The following is a 12,226-nucleotide window of genomic DNA, read 5'->3' on the forward strand; positions in this document are numbered from 1 at the left end:
CGTATGTTTAATTTACCACTTTTAATACGCTGTCCGACTTATCCGTGTATTAGATCAATTGGATCCGCATGACTGCTTCAGTTTATAGAGTTCAGATATACGGCTTCGGATTTGTAATGAGCGTTCGATTACATCAAAGTGAAATTCACATTGAAGTACGAGACATTGTTGTGATTCGATGATTGAATTCGATAAATTATAATATACTCCCCTTTATACGAATGGATCGGGCAGCCTTGGATATTATTTGAACAAATGTCACCAAGAATACGTATTTAACCCTAGAATGGAACACAAAGGAATCTTGATAATATAGGATGGCGTATCAAATTTTAAAATTAAAAAATGAAAAATATAATTTATTATGTTTTCCCCCTCTGGTTTTCGTTTCTATTTCTACTTCGTTTATATATTATCCCTATCTTTATTTCTAATAACCAAGACCTTCTTCACTAAAATTGATTCGCGTTAAATGATCTTTAATTACGCGACTGAAACGTTATAATAAAAAGAAACGTGACATTCTTTCACAGACACGCCAGTTTGCAAGGAGGGTAGAAGCGAAGTGGTGGTTGGTGCGCTGAAGCAAGAAACTGTATCGTTGGTTTGTTCGGTGGAGAGTCACCCAGCACCGTTGATTTTCCACTGGACATTCAATAATTCCGGAGAGTTGGTGGAGGTTCCTCATTCTCGTTACTCTCACGTGGCAGCGGTCGGGACGCCGTCCGTTGCCGAAAACCTGAAGGAGTATCCACAATTTCATGGGTCCAGGCTGAACTACACGCCCGCAACGGAAATGGACTATGGTACGGTAGCGTGCTGGGCGAGCAACCAGGTTGGCAAGCAACGGACGCCATGCCTCTTTCAGGTAAATGCATTTCTCTCGTTTATCTTACGTTGCACCGGCATCTTGCAATTTTCCGAATTGTTCACTACGCTATATTACTTAGAATGGACGATATTAGGAACATTAGGCATAGAAAATAATTTAAGTACGTTTATAGTTGTTTGGATTTACACAGAATGCGCGAGATATATTACCGATCAAAAATAAACGAAAGCTGGATCGTCTTTTTTTACGAATGAATGGATTTCTAACGATTTTATTTTTTATAATAGTTACAAATATGTATAGTAAAATATTATGACACGATAAGATTCAAATACTTTCATGAGTCACTGTATGTGCATTTTCTGTGAAATGTTAATATCAACGATTATTATTGATTATACCTAAACAATGAAAAATTAAATACCTATTTAATAATCAGATCGGTACATTTCATTTTAATTATTGGTTAATATTGAATTTTCCGTAAAGTGTGTGATTAGTTTACAGGAACAAGAGAACAAGAAAAAAGAATTAAGTTTGGCGCGTGAATGAATTTTCTAAGGCAAGATCTATCTATTGTATAATTGAAAAATCTACAGGAATTGAGTCTATTAGAGAGAAGTGTTCAAATACGTATTTGTATGCGACGAGCGTATTGCAGATCGGCCATGCAAACATAGAATTGCTTTTAATGGCCCGGAATCGAATTTCTTCCAAAATGGAAAATACTCCATCCAGCTAAATGTTTGATAGTTGTTCATTTTTGCACATTCATGGACCAATACGGTATATCAACAATGTAATAGGTCGATGAATGAAAATGATATATCTTTGCCAAGAATTCTGATTTGTTATTTAACATATTTGTTAACAGACTACGAATATTTGAACAGTGAAATGAAAGTGAAATAAGTTATAATAGAGCACGTTTTTTTTCGAAATTTGGAGAAAAATATTTGCATCAGTTGATACTTTGAATAGGACTAATTAAATTAAGCTAGTTTCAATCAGTAAGTCATCTTTGGCCGAATTAATACATTTGCTGTCGTCAATACATATCTATACCTAACAAGATTGTTCGTAAAAGCTCTTTACTTCGTGTTTCATCTATGTACGTGAAAATTTTTGTAGCGATGAATAACAACCCCATATGACATTATGTATCGGTTTCAATCAACCCTATTAATCAAGTTCTATCAATTAATTAAGTCAACACAATACCACATGATTGCTACGTTGATCTGTTCAATCTAAGCATAGTTATATCGATTACGCAATATCCTACATACACATGTACACGTAAACTATTGTAGCAGCAGTAAGATTTGCTTTAAATTTGTGTCACTTGGAAATTTCTTCGATAAATTTCGTTATTCTGTGCCGGTGAATTACGTGCGCCATAGATTTTCATCGTAATTTACTAAAATCGGTTTTTCATAGAATGCTCAGTTTTAGCAGCAATCATTAATATATTATAATTCTCGTCGAAAAGGATATTAAGCGAACCCTTGGAATTTTCTCGTAATCATAACGTTAAAAAGCAAAATTCAATGTACTGTAATTAACAAAACCTGCGAATGACATGTTGTGTTAAAGCAACAATGGCCTTTAATAGATTAAAACGCGTGGCATGTCTCATACACATCGAAGGTACTATAATTGAATCGAACCGTCTAAATCGAAATCTAATACGAACTTTTTCGAACTGTATTAAATTCAAAAGTACAAACATCCGAATGGTCACATTTTTCAGGTGATAGCCGCAGGACGTCCGTACGCTCTGCACAACTGCAGTACGACGGAAATGTCCGCGCCTTTAGACGCGGAGGAACTAAACGCCAAGTCCGGAACCGGACTGATAGTTCGCTGCTTGGAGGGTTACGATGGCGGTCTTCCGATCTATAGCTATCAATTGGAAGTGGTCGCGGATGAAGACGGCGGGCCAATTCTGTTGAACAAAACTATGCCCGCCAGCCCGAACGGACCAACTTTCGAGGTGGCAGGCCTAACGACAGGAAGGAGTTATCGACTTTTTCTGTACGCGATTAATGCAAAGGGGAGGAGCGAACCTGCCATTCTCGAGCCAGTGACCCTGAAGGGTGTCGCCATGTACACAACCGGTGAGTACATTGACTTTCTAATGCGTATCGCATTTAACGGAACCGTTTGACACATGTCAAATCACTTCTCTAATGAGAAACGATTCTTCGCGTTAAACGACGCGTTAAACGACGACCAGTCTCGTTTAACGTTTTCTGCTCGTCGAATCTATTTTATATATGTTGGGATAGAATACCTATGGGATGGAGCATGTGTAGAAGCGATCTGAATGTTCGAGGAGGTGTGTTATGCCACATTTTATAGATTATATACCTGCTTGGAAAGGGTTTTAAGTTTTATGTATTAGAAAAAAACGAGTACTATTGCGACGAGTATTAGATGAGAATTATCTTATAAACAGGAAAAATTTATTAAGCTCAATTCCCATTATATGATAAATAAAAAGTTTGCGGAATCTCGTCTTTGGTTTATTATAATTAGTTACGATATGATTAGAATTTATGTATCGCTACATAGTCGTTGAATGTCACGTGGCACATCAGATTATTGAACATCTTTATCTTGAACAACGAAAGCAGGTCAGTTTGTATATCCATATGAGATGATAGTCTGAAATATTAACGTGCATTTCTGCTTACATAACTACACGAATCATTATATATACTACGTGATCATTAACGTTAACGATATTTATATATAGATTTTTGTAACGTAATTAAATTTTTTTAAACGAAGAATACTTTTAATATTCGCTTACGATGATCGAGGTTTCCAAGTATTCAAAGTATTTTCAATTTGGAATATAAAACGAAATAGAAAATAATGCTTCGTATGAATGGAACAACGAAGAAAGAGCAAAGCTTATGAAAGGACTGGATAGATTGCAGGTAGGCAATTGTTACTCGAAAAAATTCGTCATAAAACGACACCTTATCACGAACTTATTGAACGATCTAATAGAATTACCACAATCGAAAATGGTAATGTTGCGAGGAAGCATGCAATTACAAAGGTAATAAATATCGAATGGCGGTAATAAATATCGCCAAGCCCTTTTCCAGTTGCATACAAAATAACCACGTTTTAAAGACCTCGATTTAAATCTTTGCACCGGCCGATCGATCGTGCACTGATTTTCGTTCGTTTCGAGTATTAGTCACAACAACTGGCAATCACGCAATCGTTTGAAGCAGAAACAATTAAACGAAAATTGCTTCTCAACGATAAGCGATCAAGGATGTAATTACTGCTTATTCGACTGTTATTTCGATAGCGACGATACAGAGAGAGTAACACCATGATAGTTGTGCTCGGTAATTATAGGTGTATAAGAAATCCCAGTGAATACAAACATGCAAATTTATTATTTTTTTTTTGACCTCGAAATACTTTCACTCAAAGGATTTTGGTCGCGAACGATATTCAAAACGAATCGATTAAATGTGTCACATCCAATTGAATTTTAACAGCGATCTGTTTCCTCTCTTTTCTTCAATTTCAATAAGAACGATGATTTTGAAAAATTGACGGAACTTTGTATGGACAGAGTATTTTTCTCTATATTGATAATTTCAATTTCTTGTGTCAGTTGTGTTTCAAATACATTGCAATACTCGCTTACGATTACGACTGTAAGTTGTAGAAATTATTAATCGTATCAGCGCCAAACGATCTTAGTATAAATTATTTGGTGGAAAATTTCCAAAATTTATTGACTTTTAAAAGAGTTCAATAAAAGCATTAAGCATTAATTAGGTATTAAGTTATTGTGCAAGAAAGTCTTGGCACGTTTGAAAAATTGCACTTGTAGAACTGCTATCTGTTTTATTAATTTTCTTCCCATCATATAAGAGAATTGAATAATGTTGGCAATTTGCAGTTTGCAGCTTATGAAATTTCGCTAATAACATTAATTTAACTGATTAATTTAACAGATACCTGATCAAATCAACTTTTATCTGTAAGCGATATGTAATCTAACGCTTCTCGAGTTGTAAGAATAGGAGAAAAACACAAACGAAGCTGTGCATTCATATTCTCTACGATTCTCTAATTCGACTGAGACAGCAGGAGGGTGTATTTACATTATCGAGTTCAGTAAAGCGCAAGAAGCGTCGAGAAGTTTTCTCGTTACCGATGATGATTATTTTCGCATTATCTGTAAGGAGGAGAACGGAAGCTAAGGGAAACTGGGACGGTTCTCGCGAACGAACTTCTTGCTATTGAGAAAACGAGAAGTTAAAAGAAAACGGAACGTCCGGTAAATTTTAAGCCTCGGTCACGAGGCTATTCTCGAATCGTGGCACGGCACGATTAACGGCCAGGAAAATGATCGAAACAGATTATAAATTGGAAGAGGTATAATTGAAGGAGGTATTCAGATCTCCTTCATCGAATATCGAATTTAAATACACCTTCCGAGAACCTACTTTAATCTGAAAGTAATATTCAATGATCGTTATCGTCGTTCTTTGTTTTCGTGGAAAATATGTCGCGATACTCGTTACGCAATGATTTGATATTGATTGTATCAAGACTCGTGGAAACTTCTGTCGCTTTGTTTTATACCAAGCCTTTTGAAATTTTTACAAGCCTAGATCCATTTTCGAAAATGATAATTTTACGCGAACCAAGTCAGGAGTTGATCGATAAACAATTCAAAATCGATTTGATATATGTACGTATGTATATATATTTGCTAGCTAAGGAAAATTTATTATCAAATAAAGAGTAATTTTTTTTTAAACGAATAGGTTAAAAACCATTACCGTAGGTTTTAGGAGTAAAAGATCGCACGACGATTACGCTACGTTAGTAGAAATTACTAAATGCGGTAAATTTCATTACGGTTACAAAGTATCAATTGTATTGCGGTATTATTTTATTTGACGATTATGTCTACTTTGAAGCTGAAATATTCCTCGACATATAAATTATTATCGACAGGATTTTATAAAAATTTTAATTTAAGGGAAAATGCATAAAATCGCGAAAAATAGGAGAAGGTGCGAATCCAGCGTGATTTTCGTTTGACAAAAAATGTAAAATCGTATGACATTGGAAACGTATGTAATCGGCATTAATTAAATCGTTGACGTCCACAACTGTCAAATCTCGCTGCAACGCAAACTTTAATCGTAATTGTTGTTTTTAATACGCTACGCGAGTGCACGAACACTATCAAGCATTTATAAATCTCGCTATAATTTACGAACGTTGATGTTGCTAGCGTTTGAAAAAACGACTGACGCGATGTTAAAAATTCCTAGTCGACCGTACCATCGACATGGGAAGAACTTTGCAAGCGCTCTATCTTCGTTACACGCTATGAAACTATTGTTAACACGATGCAGCCAACTTAAGCAAAGATACTTTATGTCATCGTTATTTGTAATGCTGTATACAGTGTCTTATTTACAGGGAGTAAAAAAGGTCGATCGATAACATTCATTATTTTAGGTTTCATTCCAAGTAGTTCAACTTTTCTCCCTTCAATGGTTTCTTTCCTTTGAAACATACAACTTTCGCAAACTCTTTGTAACATTTTATTATTAACTCTAAAGTACTTCAGGTTTCTGGAATAAAAAGCGGTCTTCAACGTGCTTTACGCTCAAAGACGAACTTTTGCCTTGTAAGAAACTAATTAGATTTATATTTATTAAGCATTCGGTATTAGCCGACTAAATAAGTTTATATCTTTTGTAAATTATTAGTCGAACGAACGTTAAACGTTAAATGACTCGATTCTTCGAAATTTCTTTAATTTGTACAAATTTAGAAGATACCAGAGCTAAAAGATCAATGCTTCTTCTATATTTGTTATATTCTATAATATTATATTTATAATTCTATATTCTGAACTTGTTTGCATGATCCAACTAATATTGTTAGCGAGTTATTACAAGAGCGAGGTTTTACGATTTACAAAGAGTAAAAATATGTAAAAAGATATTTGCGATGATTTCTAACATTTTATTTATTAATACTGACTCGCTCTTTGTCTCGTCAGAAATACAACCGTTACTTTGACAGTGAAGAAAACTTGGCAATAATATCCCAAACTGTTTCACAAAGCCACACCAGGTTTCAGAGTGTCAATACCATTAAACGCGTTAAACCACCCAGAAATTAAGTGCCCTCATCGTTCCTTTACAATCACAGAAACTTCACCCGTCGATATTTTTCAGCCGTAATTGGCTAAGAGTCGAACAAAACCCACAGATCGTTCGTCGAAGTCGCCCGAAGGTCTCGGGGAACAAAACGGCGTACAAAGCTGCACATAAATCCTGCGCGGTCGTTTTTCACGCGGCTTGCCGAAACTGACTCACGATGGTAGAGGACAGTGAGACGAGGGGAACAAACGAAATAAATAAAAGAAGAAAGAAAAAAAAAGAAAAACGCTAGAGTCGCAATGGTAACAGCCGCTGTCGCGACGGCGAATCACTGTTGCCGATTCCGGCGTAGGTTGGCTTTTGAAAAATGACTGGCGGAAAAACGCTGAATTCCGCTTTTGATGGTCCATCGGCGCTTGCACGCGGCCTCTGTGTCTATTATACTCGCGATAGTCGACACAACGACGACGGATATGATTGCAATTGCGCAAATAGTCCAAGCGCACGCGTCGGTATTGCAATTAGTTGGTTAACCGCCCCTCAAACTCGGCCCATCGCCGACGCTACGCTCGACATGGGCCCCATAAGGGAGCCTGACTGTGGTCTGGCTCGTTGTTGGCCTTTACAGGTACACACAATGCTTGAAGTAGAAACGAGGGACCGAACAGAGGCCCGGCCGGTTTACTGACGCTGAACATAGCAGAACGCAACCGCAGGTATCGGGCTCTGCGGACCTTGCAATTAACAAAACAGATTATACAATCAACGAGCACCTATATCTCTTCCGGTGTCCGTGTGTCAGAATCGTTACACTGGCTTTCATGTGCCTTCCGCGATGCCTTCTGCGAGCGCCGACTCTCTATGATAAATACCGGAATCCCCCAGTCGGCTAGTGCCTCTTCCTCTGGTCGATACGGAGCATCCGTTTCTACCATAGCCACGATCGTTTGCCGAATTAGTTTCAGGTGGTAGGATTTCCGTGTTGGCATGGATCTGACGAGAAAGGATTGTGCGAAGTGAGTGTGCGATATCGAAGTTTCAATGGCTACCTATTGTAGCAAGCGGATGCTTGTCATGGTAGCAGGCTGATGAAGCGATTGATGCGATGGGGTAAGTGATAGGGAAAGAAGGACGAATTGGATTCAGTAAGGCTCGATAGAATCGGTAGAGTGAGGATATTTTGTGGCGGAATATATTTGATGTCGTTTTATTTAAAATTATAATCGTAATGAAAATATAGCAGCAGGAAATTAACGATAAGTTAATCGAACATATCAAGATCGTCTTAATTTTCTCGAAAATTATCTTGCTAAACTAAATAAAACAATTTTAATCAAGCATAATGTTTTTCGCTATAAGGGCGTCACCGACGACCCAATGTACATTTCAAGCAAAAATCTCGGGCACAATTAAGCTAACTTCTTTTATCTCCAGTCGCTCTCGCGATATTATCAAAGCGGATTGTTCTGAGAGGGTTCAGGATGAATTTCATCGAACTTTGATGATTATTTAGCTACACATATGTATATTGTACCTGGTTCTATTTACCATGCATTTTCATTACACGTCATGTTTCTACAACGATCAAATTTATCGTGTATCCGTTCCCAAGGAAATTGGCCGGAGCAAACGTAAATTCGTAGCGCGGTTTCGACTCCCACGGGAATCACGGACAAAGACGTCACTGGTCCAGAGTATCGGCCTGTATGTTTGCGAAATTGCTCGTGGCGGATTCCTGGCGCGCCAGAGGCGTCTCGGTTATAATCGACTTTACCCTGGCAGCCCTTGGGACATAACAGAAAGTCGTTGGTAACATACGGTCACGGGGTTAACATTGGGTTAATTCAGTTTGCCGGCGATCTTCGGTGCGACCAACCGCACAGAGTAGGTGCCGACTATCATCCAATTCGTCTCTTCTCCTTCTTCGACCTTACCACTCTTGGCAACCCTGTCCCTCCTTCTCCTAATTCCAACACGCCTGACTTTGCACCCTAGTCTGTCCGTGTGCAAGGGTGGCGAGCTGCAAATATTGATTTGACGACCGTAAGCCCGCGGCGTTGATTTGTCCGAACGACACGGCGGCTGCGGAGCCGTCGCAGCCAATTTTCGGCCTCTTTGCTTTGTCCTCGTTTGTTGGAACGCCATTGGGGTCAATTCTTCGAGAAAGTCGTCGTAGCACCGCCCTTTGTGCCACTCTCTCCGCGCATTCAGCGCTTCTATTCTGTGTGCCGCTCGTATCTTCTCCGAAGCTTCCGTTCGAAACACACTGGCTAACTTGAAATGTTGGAACTAGCTACGTTGCCTTTGTAGGTGGTAGGATTTTTTCAGAATCAGAGTTTATTATATTTAAATTGAAATTGATATTAGACTTGTGATCAAAAGTATTATGAATCGACATAAGTCAGTTTTGCCTTACAAGCGTATGAAAATTGTCAAAGAGAGATTTCAAGAGCTGAGAATAGAAAATTGTAAAGATAATATTTGATCATTTTTTCTTAGAGTATATTCTTCTTGCTGGGTGTCAATTAGTACTATAATTCTTTTGCCAGAAATTAGTATTGCAATCGGCATTAATACCATTGTCAAATAAAGAACAATTCAGGAAGATTTCATTTTGGAAATCCACAATTGTCTGTTGGTTGTCTACAAGAAGCAACTAACTAGCAGAATGTATAACAAGATAGTCGAGTTCTCTACGTATTATAGAATACGAGTCTATAATCTGCACGGATGCTACATTATCGTTGTTCTCTTATCAAAACCTCGTTTGCATGGTAATTGGGTTACCACATAACATAGAGACAATAACTGTAATCGGTACAAATACTACGTTATATTATTTACCATTATTGCTATTTCTAACACCTCATTTACCTATATTTTTCAATTTCTACATTTAACCGATATGACTTCGTATCGTATCAACTCAATTCACCGATTCCAAAAGACAGCGAACATCTAATATCTCAACATTGAATTTGGCATTAAAATTCATTCAACGTGGGTTGAAATTCTTCTATGCGGAGGCTCCATCTTGGGAACCGAAAGACATCAAGCGTAATTCCCAAGGTGGAAAAACAAATGGCAGCCGAAACCTGCTCGCGTTCCTTGTCCCCATCTCCCTTATTCTCCTTCTCTCTCTCTCTCTCTCTCTCTCTCTCTCTCTCTATCTCTCTCTCTCTATCTCGACTCAAGGCAACAGTACAAAACGAGTCGCGTTATGAAATGCGAAGGGATTCGAGGAGATTCTTTTTCAGTGGACAAAGACAATGCTGGGTAGACGAGCGGTTTCTCAGGTATCGAGGAAAAGGAACCCGGTTGGCCGTTAGGAAAGACGAAAGAAAAACGGCGAATCGAGCCGTAGTGGCGATGATGACGCGACGGAGCAAGGAAATGAGCGCGGAGAATGAAAACGCGAACGACGCGCGAACAGAATCGCTTCTCTCCATTTCATGGTGGTGGCTGTTGAACTAGCTCCAGCTAATCCATTAGGAAAATTAAGCGTGGGATAGGGCTTTCCTTATTCCTGACGGAGTAATGTATCCTCTGGTTCTTCTTTGTTAACCCCGCCCGACCTGTCGCGGATCGTGGAATAAGAAATAAGGCTGTCCCTTCTTTAAGCACACACCATGCTCCGCCAGACAAGAAAAAGATAGAGGGAGGAACCATAGCCCCGGAGAGTGAAAAAACGAATAAGATATCGGAGATGAGGAAACGAAAGCAAGGTGATAAATAGTCATTCTCCCACGTCTTTTTGCAACCACCATTCTCCCTTTCATATCCAGTCGTGAACTATTCGAAGAACGCTTCTGTTTTGGTTCCTCAGACAAGCAATTTATGCAATTGCTTTCCTCTGAATATCGATAAATTTTATACTCCAAGAGCTATTAAAATTTGCACCGTAATTATTTCGCGCGTTATTTTTTTTTCGCTGGAAATTAAATATTTTAATTGCTTGCTTTCGATTTGAATGTTTGGTTTACTTTATTGAAGGGAAATTTAATATTGACAAGTTCTTTTTAAAACGAATATTTTTCTAGTAAACCTATTTATGTTTACGTTAAAAACCTATTTGGAATTTAAAATTCGATGAACTTTTCGATAACATATCAATTTATTTATGTATTTTCATACATGAAAAGAATTTTAAAGTACTTCGAAAAATGTAAGATGCACTGTTCGAATCTTTATCAAGGTATTTGAAATTTAGATTTTATAGCAATTTCCCAAGTTTTAAGTGACTATTACTTTTAATACGTGAAACATGCAAAATTTTATATTTGCATAGCTCTTTATAACTCTTTAAATACCACTTATTTAATTTTCCTTAAATTTCACTTTGTATGAGAGGAAGATAATATTTGGAATTCAGATCGAAATTACAATGAAAAAATTAAACGGAATATTGAGATGATAATTGAATTTTTACAATTGCATTACTGAAGTTATAAAATCTATGATAATAATAACATTGAAATAATTTGCGATAATAATTACATTTCATAAATTTTATCGCTTTTTACGAATAATTGATAAAATAATATTACCTACTGTTTAATTTAAAATATAACAGATTTAATGCGTTCGCGTCATAATGGTACATCTGAAATTAAAATCTATTCCGCAGCTGCTAACTTCTTCATAGAATACCAGTCACGCGATATTGTTCTGTCGAAGCTGAACACCATAGTTCGCCAGCGAAGACCCTTAGGGCACCATACACAAGTAGACTCTATCTCATTACTCATCCAAGCTCCAAAAAATTTCGAAAGTACTTCCACATCCGTGCTAAAAACTACATTGAGAAAGAATTCCCCACAACCATAAAAATTCAATTCAAAGTGAAAACTCTGTCCTCGACGTTGTAACAAAAATGGCGATGTGGTGAAAATGTGATATGATTTTCTATACAGATATAGAATCATAAAATCATAAACATTGATTCCTTTTATTATACATATATTTCCATTGAAATATAACAAAATTATATAATTTCATGCTTTGACAATTTTATTTTATCGTCAATTTATGAAAAAAAGCAACTCATCTATGTGAAAATCAAACTGTCGATATATGAAATTATAGAATTTTATTCCGAATTCTTTCTAATATCTCCTATCACATAACTCTTCTATTATAATTTTTATGTCATCGAGTATTCTGATTTAAAAATTTCGGACAAAAATATTCCGGGAAAGTTGCGTTAGTTTGGAAAAATTGT

At 37.2% G+C, this 12,226-nt stretch overlaps 1 protein-coding gene across 2 annotated transcripts in view; it reads left to right on the plus strand.

Moving 5' to 3' along the window:
- The window catches only part of LOC122567430 (hemicentin-2-like), a 211,163-nt gene that overhangs the window by 178,804 nt on the left and 20,133 nt on the right, over nucleotides 1-12,226 (plus strand). For both annotated transcript variants that reach the window (XM_043725919.1, XM_043725918.1), the window contains 2 exons: nucleotides 534-868; nucleotides 2,586-2,952. In XM_043725919.1, the coding sequence (XP_043581854.1) occupies nucleotides 534-868; nucleotides 2,586-2,952 (702 nt within the window). The remainder of the gene's footprint in view (nucleotides 1-533; nucleotides 869-2,585; nucleotides 2,953-12,226) is intronic.

Source organism: Bombus pyrosoma, linkage group LG5, assembly GCF_014825855.1.
Source record: "Bombus pyrosoma isolate SC7728 linkage group LG5, ASM1482585v1, whole genome shotgun sequence".
Lineage (NCBI taxonomy): Eukaryota > Metazoa > Arthropoda > Insecta > Hymenoptera > Apidae > Bombus > Bombus pyrosoma.